The 19,176-nt window shown below is 36.4% G+C and overlaps 1 protein-coding gene across 1 annotated transcript; it reads right to left on the bottom strand.

Moving 5' to 3' along the window:
* Positions 1–1,762: 1,762 nt before the first annotated feature.
* Positions 1,763–16,074, bottom strand: LOC122536944 (facilitated trehalose transporter Tret1-like). Its single transcript, XM_043669740.1, has 5 exons — positions 15,606–16,074; positions 4,917–5,062; positions 4,445–4,813; positions 2,384–3,186; positions 1,763–1,976 (listed from the first exon to the last, which is right to left on the bottom strand). Exons 2-5 carry the CDS (start codon positions 4,957–4,959, stop codon positions 1,839–1,841), a joined length of 1,353 nt encoding a protein of 450 aa, XP_043525675.1. The 5' UTR covers positions 4,960–5,062; positions 15,606–16,074; the 3' UTR covers positions 1,763–1,838.
* Between the last annotated feature and the right edge of the window lie 3,102 nt (positions 16,075–19,176).

Raw genomic sequence — 19,176 nt, 5'->3', positions numbered from 1 at the left:
ACAGGAGAGTAGAAAAGAGAGCGCGGGCCAGAGAGTGAGAGAACCAGGGAAAAAGGGCGAAAGGATCATTAGAGCTCGCTAGATCGTCGCGAGGGGGGTGGAGGTGGAGGAGGAGATAAAGTGTGTACATTGGCCCGGGAAAATTTCGTATGACGCGGCGAGCGCAAACAAATCCTCGGCAGCCCGCTCTAAATAAACACGAAACGAGAAAGCTTGCAGCGTCGCGTTTCCAGCGGAGTTCGGTTACGCGGCACGCGCGTTTTTTAAACGGAAACTCAAATAGTTTAGAGGGGGAGAGAGAGAGAGAGAGAGAGAGAGTGACAGAGGGAAGAGGAGAGACTCGACGCCAGCGATATCGCTGCTTAACGATTCTCTTTGCAGACAGCGAACTTCGCGATCAAACGAGTCCCACGGTCCTCTTCCAACCACCCCCTCCCAACCAACCTCTGACGCAGTTTCGAGTGTAATTTGTCGAAATTACAGTTTGCCCTCTCCGTCCTGCCTGATTCCGAAGGAATCAAGAGCACGTCGGTATTGATCACCGACCCCCTTCCCCCACCCGCACACCTCTTTCGCCGGTTCTTCTTTTTTTTCCCCGCTCTTCTTCTTCTTCTTCTTCCTCCTCCTCCTCCTCCTCCTCCGCGGACTTTCCACGGTCGCGTGTTTACCTAATTCGCGTTTGCGATTTTAATTCCTCCTTTTGACATTTTCGCGGCCGTGATATGAACACGTTGACCGGCAACGCGAGCTTTTGTATACTTTTGTGTACTTTTCTTTTTAGCAATGACTGTCATTTTGAAATATTACAGTGCAATATACTCGATCTTTCGCGTCGTTGGACATTTTCCAGCGCGTAAGATCTATCTTATTTGTATTGTTTGTTTTAGCTTTCGAGTTGAATTTTTAATTTTCATTTGGTTTTCGCTTTTAACATTAATCTTTCAATTTTTCATTCTCTTGATACTGAAAAGTGTTAATCCGTCGCGGTTCGTTTGGAGTTTTGGATTATTGGATGAGCCGTTTTTAATTTAAGGGTTGAACTCGTGGATTTTCGTGCAATTGTTGCAGTTTGAAATTTCTAAGCGTAAGACGATGTATTTCAGTATTGTAACTAAGTTTTTAAAATGTAGACGAGTATCAGAAGGATTCGATCAATTTCTGTAAATTGAAAGAGGAAGACCGAGATAAAAAAAAAAACAACTATTGTCTCGAGTTCACAATCTCTTCGTAAACGTACGAGCGCGCATAAATGTTTGACAGACTCGTTGTTCCAGAAGCGTTAAATGATACTTAAATGATTATTCGTTTCGTTTTTCTAAATTAAGAGAAAGAATAAAGTATAAAATTATCGTTCTATCTTTTTTTTTTTCTTTCAATTCTAGTCGTGCACGTTTCTTATTTACACGAATAAATTGCAACGGAATAAATTGCTTGTTTGATCAGCTGGTCTAACAGTTGAAGACTTTAATTAGCAGAAAACCAGCTTTCTAATTCAACAATACGCCGTCATTGTTAATTCGCAAGACAAGAGATTATTATACATTGAACACTGTTGGAACTCTGATTAAAGTTAGAACATCTCCAGATGAGCTAATAATTTCCTTTAAATATTCAAAGCTCGACTAAATTCCATATTAGGGATTTTCATATTGCGGAGTTCAGTATAACTCAAAGTTCTACTCTGCACGCCATACACGTACATATTGACATCGCAAATAACGCTATAAAATAAGGAAAAAGAAACATATACATTACTTCCAAGTATAGAAATCGTACATTTTTTTTATTAAACAATTCACAATGCCGAATCGAGTCAACAGAAATTGGAAGCTTCTCCTTCACAATTCCATTTGTATTTCCTCCAAGGTCTTCCCTTCAGTCTCCGGCACGTATCGATAAATTAACAACCATATGAAGAAAGTAATCACAGTGAATACCCATATCGGCGTGTGCGTTCCGTACGACTCTTGAAGCACCTACGAATAAGGCGAGACAATTATTCCGTCTTGCGCGAACCTGTTACATCAGAGGACGACGATTTTCTCTGGCACGTGTTATAAATGATCTTTGCCAATTATCTGCAATCGAAATAAAACTAAGCGAAGTTAACGTTTCTCTGCAAAAAGAAAAAAAAAAAAAATACTTTCGCTTGCCCAATTAAAAATGAACAATATTTAATTTAATAGAATTAAATGAACAATATTTAATTCGAAAGTTAGTTCGAAATAAAATAAAGTAAAGTAAGGTAAGAAGAATATTTCCACTCTCTTTCCCCGAGGAAATTCTGAAAATTCAACCGAGCTCGATAAAAGAGGAAACCCGTCGCACCACGGTGAGCCGAAATCCTATCGGACGCCTGGTCGATCATCTCTTAAAGACCTACCTGATAGAATTTTACCATGGCAATGGTGGAGACGGCGTAATAGAGCGAGGAGAGTATCGCGGCGGTCACCTTCACGTCGACGTGAAAGATCTCGCCCATGTAGGCCAACGGGATCGGGTTGAGCGCGAGCCCGTATCCGAGGATATAAATCACCAGGAACACGCTCGGTATCCATCGTAGTTTGGAGACGTCGTGGCCGCTCGACTGAAGCTCGAAGAAGATCGCCATCGTCGCCAGCGACAGCACACAGACCGGCGCCGAGATCAACAGCAGCAATCTCTTGCCGGTGATCCTCACCAGTATCACGCACACGCTACCAGAGATCACGATCGCCAGCCCCGTGATCAGGATGCTAATGTTGGTCGAGATCGCGAAATCGGCCTCCTCGAATATGAACGACTGATAAGCGAGCAACGGTATCGCGCCTGTTAGAGTCAACGCGCTCATGACGATCGCCCCGATGCGAAATGCACGGCGATTCGCACGCCTGGCGAACATCTCCTTCAACGATCTTCTCAGCGGTTGGTCGGCGTTGCAGTCCTCCGTAGCCACGATCCGTTTGATCTCCTCCAATTCCTCCACCACGTCGTCCTTCCCTAACGCCCACTTCAACGTCCTCTCGGCGGACGTCAGCTTGTTTTTCTTCGTGAGGAACACAGAGCTCTCCGGCAGCCAGACGAACGTCACGAGGAACAACGAGGGTAACGTCACGCAGATCATCGACATGGTGAAACGTGACGCCCAGAAGCCGATCGCGTACGCTAACATCATGCCCGCGTTCAGAAGCACCGCCATCAGCGTACCTGCGCCATTACAACTTTGTTTGCTTATCTTGCAGGATCGTCGAGACAGTTTATTTCCTTTCTTTTTGTTTTTTTTTTTTTTTCCTTTGTATTTCTTGAAGATTCTTAGGGGATCTGGAGATGAATCGCGGTTACATTGTGAAATTATCGTTTGAGGGGATGGTTATTTTCTATCTTCCGTAGGGAGGAATGTGAAAATTCCCTCGAGCGAGCCTTGAATAATTGGACGCTTGTACGGTTTCTATAAAATTTCTTTTTTATTATTATTATTATTATTATTATTATTCCTGGGGATATTATTTTTCACTGTTGGCACTATCGATCAACGATCGTGATAAATAAGAATCTTGTATCGTTAATAAAAGGTAGTATGTCAAGCAATAGTTGTACAACATGAAGCCACTTGTGTCGATATATTAGAGTTTTGTGTTTAGTAGTATTAAATATGTTAAAGTTGCGTCGAAGTATTTAGTGCGATGAAGCAGAGTTTTTAATAGTATCGGCCAAGAAAATGTTCGTGAATTCGTATCTAGAACGAATGAAAAGACTCGGGAATGAATCGAAAGAAACAAAAATAAAAATAAGTGACGAATCATAAGAAAGTATTAGATTGTTGCAAATGTAACAAGTTCCATTTTAGGTCAGATTTACAGAATTCGTTCATCGTTATTAATTTCAAGTTTGAAACTAGTCAAATATAGCGTAACGACAGATTCGTCTCGTTATAACTAGTCAAATTGATCTTGGATCGATTTCCATTTCACGTCACAAATGTAACAATGATTGTGCTCAATTCAATTTGACGATTGATGTAATTTCGAATAGAATTGAACGTATGAATGTTCCACAATATCGCCCGTGGCAATGTGATACTAGCAATAAACAACTTGGAAAAATCCGATACTATGTACAATCAACAATCCAAATGGAACTAACAAGAAATAAATACCAAAAACAAACGAAAGATTCTTGATTTATGCAAGTTTGAATAAAATTGTAAACTATGAGATAAAGATTTAACCATATCATCTGCAACATTCTAATATTATAAATAAACTGAAATTATTAAAATATTATTAAATATTAAATATATTAATATTATTGAATATTAAATATTAAATATATTAATATTATTAAATATTAAATATATTAAATTATTATTATTAAAATATTGAAATAAATAAAAATAAATAAACAATACAAATAATTCTGATATTATAAATGAACGATAGAAAAAAAATAAAAATCAGAATACTACCTAACGGGCCGCGAGTGGTTTTGCTGGTAACCTCGCCCAAGTACATAGGCATTACAGCGTACGTAATTCCACATCCAACGCCGGCCAATATCCTGCCAACGTAAAGCTGCGGAACGGTATTTGCCAAGCCGATCAAAATCCAGCTGACAATCTTTGGTGTCGTGGCGAACAGCAGAGTTCTTTTGCGACCGATCCTGTCCATCAAAAGAAACGGCACCACCGAGCCGAGGCCGACACCGACGTACAAGAAATTCACTATCCATACCATTTCGTCGCTGGACACTCTCAAAGGATCGTCCTGCTCGAATTTCGGTATAATAAGTGTGCTCCATCCCTCGTTCAATCCGCTGTCGATGATCAGAAGGTTGCCTACACAACGACGAACAATTTGAAATTTCTCCTCTCCCCTTCCGACGAAGCTCCATTTCGGATTTCGATGATTTACGTTTCCCGTATCGTTTCGATTACTTACAAATGGTCCCGATAAATATCTGCCGTAATATTCCAAGATCCATGATGGCTGGCCTTTCCTCAGACTGTTGAGAAACGAGCGTGTTGTTGGAGTGGATACTCGCGTGCGAGTCGTCGTTTGTTTCATTGGTTCGTGAGGTAAGGGTACTGCGAAAGGCACGGAAGAGATTTTATTCGATCTTCGAGTTCGTTAATAAAAATTCCCCGTTGAACAGAATTTCTTAAATCTGCGCTTTAGTAATCGGTAGTTACTTTGTTATCGAAGTCCCTCGAATTTACAGACGATCCTATTTTACACAACGTTCAGTGTCTTCAGAGATCTCCGAGAAGATCGTCATCCTAAAGTTCAAATCCGATCTTCGGGATTCGGACAATCGACGATTGAAATTCACTAACTAGACACACCGTGAACTCTCGAACGTAGTTAAAGAGATGCGATTCGAGAAACTTAGATTAATATTTCTTTTCTATATTATTTATTTGTAATTTAGCATTATATATTAATAATTTTCTATGTTATTATATTTATAATTTAGACTCTGCTTTAAATATCGCTTTCCACTTGTCATTGAAAAAAATGCATCTTTCTTCTCTACAGCTTCGAGCGAGACACCCCTCAATTCAAAATCATCCCCAAGCGGGATTGATCAGCTTCGGGTCAAGTTGCATCATACGCGAAAATATCTTGATTCTCCAAGGGAAGCAGCGAGGGTAGTCGTAAACAGGTAGTACGTGTCGGAACGGCGATTCCGGTTTAGCTTGGCGCAGAGATAACGGAAATAAAGCCAACTAAGATACTAACAGGATCCCGTGATACGTATCCCGTGCTGCAATAAGGCCGCGCTTGCGAGCATGGAAACGGCTTTGCACGCTTGTCCCACCCCGCGTTCCCAGCTAGTTGTTTTCGCTTTGTAACCTTCGATCCCTTGTTACGAGTCGACGCTTTATGGCCGACGTGTCATTAGGACACAGGAAACGTGGTTCTCACCCTAAATCCCTCAACGACTCGAATTTATCACCGCTGTTCCGCGGCCAACCCTCAGCTTATCGTCCCGTTTTATTTTTCACTTAACGTACTCTCGCCGCGTCACTTCGATTCTGTGAAATATTCGTTTCTGACGAGAAAATTTATGTTTTTTTATTTTTTTATTTTTTTTGAAAAGTCAGTGAAATTTTTGAAGATTCCGCGTGTCTTCATAATAAGAGACAAGTTTGAATGTTGTTTAATACTTTGTGTCGAAATTTTAATATTAAAATATTAAAATTTGTGTAAAATATTAATATTAAAATATCAAAATTTAATATTTTTGACGTTGAAGTATCAAAGTCTTTTCGAAATATTACAATTGAAATGCTATAATATGCTATACTCGAGATGTTATGTTATCTTTTAACGTAATATTATAATAAAATATTATATAATATATAATAAAATTATGTTATAAATTATACAAATTAAATGATATAATAATAATAAATATATTATAAATTATATAGTAAAATATTATATATTATATATCTTTTATGTATCTTATTACATTACAATTGAAATATTTAGTACAAAAGCTACATAAAAGTAATTGACCTCCGTCCAATAATTATCCACAGGACGTTCGATTATCTCTACTAGTATTCAGCATCATGATTAAAAACTGTTCGCATGTTTCACAATATTTAACATCCAGGATTTGTGCTCGTCTATGTAATTTTAAAATCATCTTGTTACCCGTTCGCGACTTCGCGTAACTTGATGCAACTGCGTTATTTAAATTCGCGGTTGCGTGACAAAAGCACACGGACGAAGATAAGCCTCTCTCTCTCTCTCTCTATCTCTGTCTCTGTCTCTGTCTCTCTCGGGCTAACGTTCTTGCATATAACACGATCATCACGTGCAACGTGACTTTAGACGAAATTATTTTCGTAGACTGGCGTGAAACGGCGATTATCATTGTCGAAAAGATTACAGTTGCGCGTAATGCACTTGCAAGTACATTAATAAAAAACTTTGTGCGTAGGGGACGGGGTAATAAAACATTGCGCCATCACATCGCAAGCAGTTTTCATCGCGTAATTTTTTAATTTCGCTCGACAGTCCGGCCACAGTCGTAAAGTTCACTTACTCGCGGACGCCGCGCGCGTTTTGAAACTGTGTTATGTCGGCGGACTCGGGCTTTATGACACGTCACGGTGCCACGCGTTCTCATGGGATGAAAGCTAAATGAGCCGAGTTCTTTTAACACGCGAATACTCGTCGTTACGTACTTTCTACATCATCTAACTGATCTGTTTGTGAATATATTGACGCGAAACGAAAGCCATGAAATAATGGAAAGAAATTTTATGACAAATCGTATTAACAGACTACCAATTTTTGTGCGTTTATAGGAAATTTTACGATCAATATAATATTTTTAAAAATATTATTGTTACAATTACGTTTGTTGTTATTGTCACATTTTCCTTCGTCACTTTGTACCTTTTGGTTCGTGTCTTGTATTTGAACTGTGCAAAACATATACGTTTCACAGTATAAAAACAGCACGTATGAAAACCAATAGTTCCATAATGAACCGTGATCGTAAAATTATAATGTAAAATTACTTTAATAGAAAGGAAGCTATCGTGAATTGTTATTTACTATCAAACCAACATTCAGCCGTGTCATTAGTTATCATGTGCATTATCTCAAGCTTCTATTAAACGTACATATTTTATATTGGATAATTTTAACAAAGATGATAATATATATTACATTTTCCTCCAGCTATCTTCTACGTCCATCTAAAAATAATTGTTGTGCTCTGCACAAATTAATTTTTTATTTATCACTTGTTCATCAAAATCAATTAATAATTATAATTCATTCGTAGAGTGCTTGTGAAATTAATTCCTTTTGCCACAACATTTATTATCGCACATTATCACTATTATTCTCGTTATATTTACAATAATGACATTGTAAATTAGCCTGAATATTGTGTTTCAATTATTCGTTTCGAACAATCTCATTTTACAGGCAGGCGGCCGTGTCCTATGATCTTGCTCTCTCCAAGTGTTCTCTCTCTCCACCGCAACCTAGATCTTGATCCTGTCCATTTGTCATTTCTCTCGGTCGATGGCACAGCCTGGTCGTTGTTTATTCCGCCTGTTATTATTAGCACGTGAATTCCCTTCATTATCATTGTCGCGCAATTAAATCATAATTGCGATAATATAGCAATGGCGGACGAGCGTCGTTCAGTTATCGGTAAATTTCCATGGCGATGGGATCACTTGTACTCTTCACCGTGACCGGAAAAATAATACTCTGCTCGTTTATCAAACGAAATATCTTTTTATTCCCCCATAAATTTCTCTATTTTCCCCTTCGCGTTAATAATAAATTTCCTTTTTCTTTTTCACGTTTCAACTTCTTTTTCTTTTTTGTTTGCTCGTTTCGATCGTTCGATCGACCTAATTTTCTTGAATCCATGCGAAGCAACGTATCATCTTATCAAATGTAAAATTTATACAGCATAATATAACATACTTAAAACAAAGTGCTGTAGTTGGATCGCGGGTGTTTATACATTTTCGAGGAATTTGAAGTTCTGCCATCTACAGAACGTATAGAACATGTAAAAATATATGGAATACAGATATTTGTTATTAAATTTCTACTTAGACTCTATTCTTTAGCAATTTTCTTACACTCATAAAAATTGCGTAAGAAAATTGCACAAACAGTCTACGGTCTGCATCTGCTTGCAGTCCAATTACAATATTTGTTTCAAGAAAAAAACTTCAAGAAGTCTTATCAGCTCGAGATCGTTAACTCAGAGTTTTGTTCTCGTTTCATTCCTAACGATATTCTCGAGAAAATATGCAAACCGATCGTGGTATATCGAACGGAATGAACGATCGAGATTTAATTGGATCTGCAACGCATTTCTTGCTTCTCGCTACGATGGCTGGAGGAGGGAAAAAAAATCTCTAATTACGATAATAAGCGCGTAATTTTTACAGGCGTAATTTTCAACGATACGATTCGTAATACGGATAATGCATCCTTCATAGTTGCATAATGACAAACCAATGGCAACGTTAGCCTAGGCAAGTTATCCAGACGGCGTTTACGAGGAATCTTGTTCTGGTATTTAACTTCTGTTGTTACATAAACTATAGTCAAGTTTTCAAAGTGTTAAAATTTATTATTTGTATATTTATCGTGTCTATTACTTCAGTGAGATTAATCAATATCTTTCAAATAATTAAATAACGCGAAATCGATTTCGCAAATGCTGACACACACACACATATTTAAGTTATTCACACGCACATATAATCATCGGAAAATATTCCATTGGCGTGATTTATGAACATGGTTGATCAAAGTCTGCAATCATCTTTTTCGATTGATTTTTTTCTTGAAATTGAAAAATTAACTGGTTTTTCATAATCGAGGAGATTTACATTCTAATTGGTATCTACATCGTTAACGACATACGTTTGTCGATGTAATAAAAGAATACAACAAGGTATTAGAAACATAGTTATCGCTAAAACTACCGAGAATCGAAGCATAAAATTTCTATCGCTGAGACATTAAAAATGAAAAACCTTGAACAACTTTAGAATACAATAGTATACACAAGCTTCTACGGAAAGTCGAAAATTTTTAAACATATTTAATAAAGTATTTAATAAAGTAGAAACTATAAATTGATCATTTTGACCATTTTAATAGTTCTGGTGTTGTAATTCCAGAATGGTTAGAAATAAATATACTTTATTTTTGAATCTCGGAAGTTACATTTTGAACGATCAATAGTGATCGAACTAAAGAGCAAACGACTACTAATCGAAATTTAAAATATATAAAATACCATGTTGCACCAAAATTACAATGTGATGTAGAATATTATCGCAAATTATAATTGTGATATACACAAATTTTCCGTATAATATAGCTTTTCGTTTCTCGTATAGTATAAGTGTGATGTTTCCACAATGGAACGTTTCGTCTTGTGAAAGTTAATGAAATGTTTCCTCCGTTCTGTCTTCCTTTTCCGTGGCAATTATTTACACGCAACAGATTTTCCTCGTCTACTTTTAACCCCCAGAGACCCCTAATTCTTCCAGAAGCACGGACGGAACAGAAACACGATTGCATGCACATAATACGTATGTACGTCTACTCTCGTATACAGATTTTAAGATACTTTTCATTTTTAGTATTCAGTATTTTATTCATGTAGAAAATAAAATTTTTAAACTGCACGTATACTCTATAACACAAATACTGTTAATACGTTGACAGATGTCTTTTCGAAAAAAGTTTCAAGTTGCACGTGTATGTACAGTGTAATTATTCATATACAAAGTGTTCTAGATCTCAACCGTCAAACTTTGCCAAACATATTCAGAGAGTCATAAATGTTACCTTGCCTTCGTTTTCTCTGAAATATAATAAAATTCTTTAACGATCATCATTTATTTCAAATTATTCTTTTACAGTGATCGATACTGGTTTAAACTGGTTCATGCAGATTACAAAATACACCTTCTGTTTCTAGTAAGCATACTTCCATGCATATTAGCAAGGTCGTTGTAGTAGCTGATTTTTCTTCAATCAACTCATTACGAGTATTAGATTTTTCACATCTTCGATAATTATATCTCGAAAACGAAGACGTATCGACCCAATTTTCTGCTCAAAGTCTTCCAAACATATTGACAAAGTTTGATGGTTGAGATTTGGAAACATCCTGTATATATGTACAGATTCTTTACAAATTCTTTGATATATAAAGTATTATTTAATCTTTCCAGGTATGAAACAAATAACTTGTCTCAAGATTCTCGAACATTCGCGTTAGTTCACATTTTCTTAAAACATTCGTTCAAACAATATCACGCACGATACGTGAATAATTTCTCATTAAAAACAAGAGAGAACAAATGTAAAAACTGTAAAAATTCTAAAAGTGTAAAACTGTCGAGTCTTTCTCCTGGACAGAGTTCAGTGTTGCAAATCCATTTTTGACACTTTAAAACCGATTTGCGCAAACGCCAACAAATCGCGTTGTCGTTCATATTTTCTAAACTAGCCTGTACCAGCTTCGGCTTTTTCTTTTCTCTTTTTTTTTTTTTCTCCTCGCCATCAGGAATCTCAGTTGCGCCGCACACGCTGAAAAAATGCAATCGCGAAAGATTGTATTTTCCCGGGGAAGTTTTCCACCCGTAGGAGCGTGGTGGCTCCTACGTAATTTACGACGCTGTTTTTCCAACGGTGAATATTTAGCTTACGAAAGAAAACCCAACGCGGACGAGTGCGTGAATTATTATCCGAAGTTATCTGGCGTTCTTCGCGCGGCAGAGGAGCCGCGCCGACTCCCGATTAATAAATCCGCGCGAACCGGAAACGAAGTTACATCCCGAACCTCGGATACACTTCGTGTTTTCAGTCAGTCCTTTATAATTTCCATTCGTTGAAGTTCCCCCTCCTTCTTTCTCTATCTCTCTCTCTCGAGCCTGGTTTCCCTTTCGTTTTTCTTCACCGATAAACGCTGGAAATTTGACGCTATAAATCACCCGGGTTTCAACTATTTCGACCAGCTGTTTTGCGAACGAAACATATGTGCGTTTATGTGCGTGACGAATGAAGTGTTCGAGAATCTTTTTGTATTCTTCTCTGTTATCCGTTACTCGGGCTGCAATTGTCTGTTCAATTTGATATTTTCGATATTTATCTTATAATCTTATAATCCTTTGCACTTTACGTATTTTTGCAACTTCACGTCTTTCATAAATGAATGAAATGATTAAAAATCCGCATACTGTTTTACGCACGTGCATTTACGTGTTTTAGAAATCAAAGAAAATACAGGCCTGTATTGAACTAAATTGTATTCGTCTCCAAAATGATTACAATCGTCTCCAGAATTAATTTAACATTAGATTTTCACAGAAATTTGTCAGGTTCACAACGATAGTTAAAAAAAAAAAAAAAAAAGATACGAACAAGAGCTTCTATTCTTCGCTACGTTCTAAATTTTTACATTCCAAATTTCTTTTAGTTTCGTTTCTCTGGTACAAATCGCGAGTATTAATGAACGTTTCCCTCAAGTGTTAGCAAGCACTCAGATGAACCACGGACCGAGAGTATAAACCGAAAAATTCACTATTATTCTATGTAAATTCCCATGTAATTACTGGAAAGTACGATAAGAAATTTCTCCGACGATTTATTTCAAACGTCATGTTCCATTTTCCCAACGTTCCGAGTAACTTGTTTCCACGTAGAATCTATGGAAGCAAACTTTCCGTGGCCGTTGAACATGATATGGATATACAAGAAAATTTGATGGGTTACGCGAGCCTTAAATTGGCTTCGTTATTCATTCATTATACGGATTTTCGCGAAGCTCGTCGCGTACAAGAGGCTGTTCTAGTTTTGGACATGCTCTACCCAAATATTTTACGGTGATTCCTTTATTGCCACGATGGTACATCGTGTCTCGATCTTTAACGATACCACCATAAATGTAATTATTGCGATGATATTTCATACAATATTAAATTTATTAAATATTTCGAAACAAATTCATAAATAAATAGACAAATAAATGTGTAATGAAGAGCACAGCTCTATCCTCTAATTTTGTCTAATTATGTCTATCTCTAACTACGTTAGAAAAAATTTATTTTTAACGAATTTAAATGTACAATCAAGTATATAAATGTATAATATTAATATTTGACGAAAAAGAACAGGGAGACTGACGTTCTTTTCGCAACGGAGAAAATTGAAACACACATAATATAACAATAATAGAAACACAATAATTTGAAACAGAATAAAAATTTTCAATAAGAAATCCACCTTTTCAGAAGCTGTTTTTTAATACAGAAGATAAAAAGAAAAGGACGCACGTACTAATAAAGGCATGCTAAATAAATTTTAGATCTTCGTTGCAAGACTCAACGATAGAATTGCACGCATTGTTGAGAGAATATATTTTTCCAATCGAGGAAGAGAAGAATGGACTGGAAACTGCACGGAGAATTAACGACAAAAGATGGGAGTTTCGTGGTGTTGTGACGTGAAATCGCAATTAATTAAACGTAACCGAGATTCGCGGTCCCAATTACGTCACTACTGTGACCAATGCAGCGGTAACGTGCCGATCGTGACAAAGTGATCGCGACAAGGTGTGCACGTTTCGGTCCCGTCGACAACAGAAACGATGATTCGCGACAGTGCAAATAACGAAGCCACGATTGCCGACGGTGGAATTGTTGAAAATCATAGTAGCTGTCTTTAACTCGACACCGAGCTACATATCTTTCTATCTCTCTGCCTTGCACTTTCATCCGGTTTCTTGTTGCGCCTGTCAATTCCGTAAAATCGCTGAATTTACTGAAACAATGGGCGAAACTGAACGACTTCGATAACGAATAGATCATGACTTTTTTTTTGGCATTGTTACGTGGCATTGTTACGTGGAATTGTCACATTCTCTTCGATTTCTGTTGCTGCTCAAATCATGGCGATCAATGTTATCGTATTACCTGTGGATGTTAATTGTCGATACGATACAAAGGATACTAAATTTATTTAGCATACCCCATGATTTTGATCGATCTTAGAACTGTTAATAAAATGGAAATTTTCCTGTTTCGTACTAATACTAAGTGTCGTTACATGAATATTATACATTTACTAACCTTTGTTTATTAAAATTATGCAACACTAAATAAATTCCAAGGTGGTATGTTTTCCATCATCTGATTCTAACGTTCAGTAAAATAAAAATAAAATGAAATAAACATTCTAAGGTTGAATGAAATGGAAGAAGAGTCGCAGAGAGAATTTAGAAGGCCGTTGTAAAGCAAATTGTCAATCTTTATGACTATGACACGCGCTAGAACCCGCATATTGAAAATTGTAATTACTTTTTATCGCAAATTTTGCAATGTTACTTACTAGTGCTGTTAGTTTTATTAACTTTTCTAGCGTAGAATCGAAGGACAGTTTTTATTAAAACAGCGAGCCTCTACCTGTTTCTGATGAAACGAATCACGTGGTAGCAGGTATTATCTGTCACTTATGCAATACGAAAGCATGCGTTCCAATAATCGAACTTTTACGATCGTAGAGAAACTGTCGATCGTTGCGAATAAAAGTCCATCAAATTTTTATAGAAATTCCATTTGATAGACGCTCGATGCTCAGAAATTTGAAATTTATTGAATTCTATCGTTCGTGACACGTCAATTGATAACAGTAGACAATAAAAGAAAAAGTATCTTCGTTCTTTCAAAAAATACTCGAATTAGAAAAAGAATTTTGGGAATTATAAGAGTATTTATTAAAATTTCGTTGTAAGGCTAAATATGTTGTGTAAGACGTGTATTCCAGTCAAGCATGGCATGAAATCATTACATTTAGATAATTTTCAAACAGGCTGCAATTGTAGTTCTATCTACAAAGTGATTGTAAATGGTTAGCGAGATCAAGCCATTAGATAGCGAATCTAATCTGAGAGAGATCAGCGAGATAGGTTTATCGCATTGGGCATTATTAAGATACAAGGTCAAGATAGAACAGATATTCCTTTCGATATTTTTCAATTATATCCGTGCACTGACTCTACCCTTTCTAGATATTTTATATTATATAATATATAACATTTTATATTATATATTATAGATATTTCATATATTATATATTATAGATATTTTATATATTATATAATATAGATATTTTATATTATATATTGCATTCTGTACATATTGTATTGTAATAAATAATTTCACGAGAGAGACGTTTAATTACGAATCGTATCCTGCTATTGCGTAAACCGGGACAGACTATATCTCCAGCATTGTACGTATTATAACATCAACGCAATACCACGTGCTTGACTGAATCGAATCGTTAATTATTTAAAAGCTCGTTCGTGCATTCATAAACTGTCTGCTATGGGAATTTTACTCGATTATTCCCGGAATTTGTTTCAAGTTCAGATCACGATCATTTATGTCAGATTCGAGTTAGATGAACTAATCGTAATTTGTAGTTTACATTATCATGTATATAGTGTAATTTACGCGTACTAATTAATCGGAGCTGTTACATGCAATGTTATCGTGTCTTACGTTATAATTTTTGTCTTGCCTAATAAAGTATGTAGAACTTACGCTGTAAATTAAAGTATTGAAAAATTAATGGACATGACGCAAATTATTATCGACCAACAATACATAGACAGGTTATTACACTCTAATCTTAAGATCCTACTCAAGTTTATCATTATTAATACAGAGTGGGCCAAAAATCACTTCTAATCACTACTAAAACAAATCATGACAATTTGTTATATTATTATTATTATTAGTATTATTTCAAATTTATATTATAATAATATATATTTATATATTAATACATGTAATAATAATATATATTTATATATTAATACGTATAATAATAATATATATTTATATATTATTATTATTAATATTATTTCAAATATTATATGTTATATAATTCATCATGTAAATTAATAAAATTAACTTTTCCTTATATTTCGATGTTTTTATTAAAAGAAAAGGAGAACATGCAGGCGGGAAAGAACTTGTCGCCCACCCTGTATCAATATCACGAATTCCACGTCGGAACTTCGCGCTGTAAGAAGCAAGCTGTTACCGTGTTAAAACGTGGCTAAGCCCGCAGGCATCGCTCGGGGCATTTTGTTTTAGAAAGTACGACGGTTCCAATCAAAGTTTCTTCCTCTCTGGTGTACCCTTTCTTTCCAAACGTTCCTTTCACTCGGAGATTTCGAGTGTGTTTCGACCGCTGCGCACAATTTTTCTCCTAAACTCAGCCGCTGCTAACAACGAACGCAGATAGAAGTAAATTTTCCCCTCCACTTGCTCCACGATCTTGCTCCACCTGTTTTACTTCTAGCGACTTCAACGACTACGAGTTGACGATGTCTTTTGTCAAAAAATTGCTAGGAGCACACGATCGGCACATTCGCGGGCGCGAATCTCAGGAAGCAATCGAACGCCAGCGCCGACGCGAGCCAGCGTCGATCTCATTCTCGAGGACGAGGAAGGAAGAAACTGAACCTGCCAGCGGTACGTAAACAAGCAAAACTCCTCGCGGCTGGATTTCCTTCGTGTCCCACTCCCGTACCGCGCGCTTTTATAAAGCGCGATGACACGCTCCAACGTCGTTAATTATTCTTCGGCTCCTCTACTCTTCGCGACCGAAAGCGAATTCAAACTTTCCTGCACGCGGAGATCCGAAGAGTAGCGGTAACTCTTTCGCTTGTAATCTCTTTCGAGCCTAGAACTCGTTATCGAATTTCGAATAAAGAAGCAATCTCGCTAGAGGATTTGCTTGACACTCCTTTCGTCGACCATTGTCTTCGAAATTTGAAAACACCGATGTATTTTTATATCATTAGGGTTTCTTCATACCTATTTTTTTTTTTTTTTTTTTCTTTCTTAATGAAACATCAAAATGTAAGACTAAAAATTAATTTTATTAATTTTTAATTAAATTTAAGTTCAAGCAGTGTACTTTAATTTGTAAAAATGAAAAATTAAAAGAAATATGTTGTATAATGAAAAAATTACGGATTTATTTCAGTAGAAACTAATTTATGACTCACTCTAGTCTCTTTAGTCATCGGTACTAAACTGATCCATCGAGAAATCATGGATATATTTATCACGATGTTACCTTCAGTTTCTTGAATATTTCATAAGATCATAGAATCTACGTGGAGGAGAAATGTCAAACGAAATGTCTTTCTTTTCGTGGAATTTCCTAATATTAAAAATTAGAATTTAATAATATAGTATAATATAATATAATATAATATAAAATAATATAATATAATATAATATAAATATATAATGTAATAATATAATATATATAATATATATAATATAAAATTGACTGAAACGAGTGATTAGGGAATCATTCCTTCATTCGAGTAATATTTCGTAAAATGTATACATGAAAGTTTCCGTTCTCCGTTGTATCGCGAATATTTCCTGCTATTTGCATTTCGATTTCTCTGATATAAATTTTGTACTTTCGTGTCGACAGTTCTAGCGGCAATCGGTGAGTCGCGATCACACCGAGATCGGAGATCAAGGATCAAGGAAAGATCGAAAGGAAGAAAAAGAAGCAGCAGCAGTGGAAAAACGCGGTCAGGTTCGCGGTTTTCGCAAGGATTTTCCTCCTTCGATTTAAGCGAAAAGTCGTTTTTTCACTCTGCGGTCAATTTCTGCGGCTTGGCTTGGCTGATGTTGTTCTTCACCTTCCACGAATTTAATTGTGACTCATGCCGGTCGATCGCGCAGAAATAAAAGAGAAATAAAAACCGATCACTTGAGATTAACGGGGAATTCTTCTTCGATTCGTTTACATATTCTGATCGTAATTCTCGGGGAATTTTTTCACTATTTTCGAGCGATTGCGGTTAGCTCACATAACGTCCGAAGCTGAGACTTCGAAATTGTTAATGGTACAAAAATTTATGTTTCAATCGTTATTAATTACTTTAATAAAATTCAAGTTTTTATCACAATTATTAATTACTCTTGAATTTTAAATGTCGATTGAGACACTTAAAATTATCAATGGTATAAAAGTATTGTTTTTACTGGTAACTTGAGGCTCAGGAAATATAGAGGCTGAGTGCAGAAGTATGTAATTGTAGAGGCAGAGTGATCTGCAAACGCAGTGAATTGTGAATGACAAACGCCTGGGGAATGACAATGAGCAAAGGAGAGAGAATGGTGTAGCTAATTTTAAGAATACACGCGGAAAGTAAGAATGCCTGTTAACACGTGTCAAGTGTTTGAGATTGAGAAAGATCGTGTAGACAGAGTCGTTGGATGATTATCGTAGAATCGTTAGAGTGTCGACAGATGATTATCGTCGTGCAGTAACAGAGACCTCATTGATAAACTTATCAAGACTCTGGCTATCAATGAATCTGGGAAATCATGAATGAATCTTTGAGAAGTTGCAATGCAATTATCAAGAATTGTCAGTGAGATATCGCGGAATCGTAGAATCCTTGGAGAATTATTAGAGAATGATTCGAAAATTGTAAAAAAAAAATTTGTTGAACGAGTATGCAGTTGAACATGCATGTGTAAATGCGTACTCGAGCAGTATAGTCTGAAATCAACTGTGTACTGCTCTAAATTATACCTTGTATCAATAAATATTATATACAAAATTATCGAGCCAGAAATCCAGAATTTTCGAGACTTACTGTATTATATTTCAAACCTCGCGTGATAATTTATTTCGCTGCGATTTATGCCATCGCGACAAACCGCTCAAAAAAAAAAAGAAAAAAAAAAAAGAAACTCTGTAACATCAAACCTGTTCGAATCTCGCACGGTGTATCATCTTCTAATTGATCCAGTTAAAGCGAAAACGTTTTCATTAAAAAACCCCACGGCATCGATGTTAAACAAATGATTCGATCCGAGCAAAAGTTATTAAACATCCGAACACTGCGTGCAATTTCGCCATTGTACAATATGGGAAATACGACCGTTGAATATGGGAACCGTTGCTACACGGCTCTCCCCTTCTTCGCCTGTGTTGATTGATTTCCCCCCCTCTACTCCGTTTCCGCACGCACTTCTATTACGCATTTCAAACAATACAAAAGTCAAACAACAAGCCAGCGCCGCTGTTATTTTAATTGAATTAATATTCCCATTATAATCGAGCCATCGACATTTGTTCGCCGCTGTTATTTAACGCGATCCAGTTCCGCTGGCAACGAAAAAAAAAATATGTATATATATGTACACAGGGTGTTTCATAACTTGTGGGATTCACTTCGGGAGTTGATTGTACGCCTAAAAATAATGAAAACAAGTCATATAAATATATGTCTTATCTGTCGTTTATGGGATATAATGAATTTTCTGTTTTAATTACTTTTACAAAAGATGCTCGAAATCACCACCTTGCATTTGAAGACAAGCCTGCACGCGTCTTGTCATTCATCTGGTTACTCTCTCTATCGTTCCTGGTGTTTCTCGAATTTGTCGGAAGCCTTGCTCTATTCTATTTCGTAGTATTTCAGCATTTTCAATCGACATTGCGTGTACAATAGATTTTAAATGTCCCCACAAATGAAAATCTAATAGATTCAAATCCGGAGAACGAGCAGGCCATGCAATAGGACCTCCACGACCAATCCATTTATTTGCAAAGTGTTGATTTAAAA

The sequence above is a fragment of the Frieseomelitta varia genome, unplaced genomic scaffold (assembly GCF_011392965.1).
Source record: "Frieseomelitta varia isolate USP_RPSP 00005682 unplaced genomic scaffold, Fvar_1.2 scaffold_88, whole genome shotgun sequence".
NCBI lineage: Eukaryota > Metazoa > Arthropoda > Insecta > Hymenoptera > Apidae > Frieseomelitta > Frieseomelitta varia.
This window is presented reverse-complemented; position numbering and strand designations above follow the sequence as displayed.

Coding starts and splice junctions, on each gene's coding strand:
- LOC122536944 (XM_043669740.1), bottom strand. CDS start 4,959: ATGGATCTTGGAATATTACGGCAGATATTTATCGGGACCATTT. Junction 4,814..4,916: donor GATATTTATCGGGACCATTT/GTAAGTAATCGA, acceptor GTCGTTGTGTAG/GCAACCTTCTGATCATCGAC. Junction 1,977..2,383: donor CCATGGTAAAATTCTATCAG/GTAGGTCTTTAA, acceptor CCTTATTCGTAG/GTGCTTCAAGAGTCGTACGG.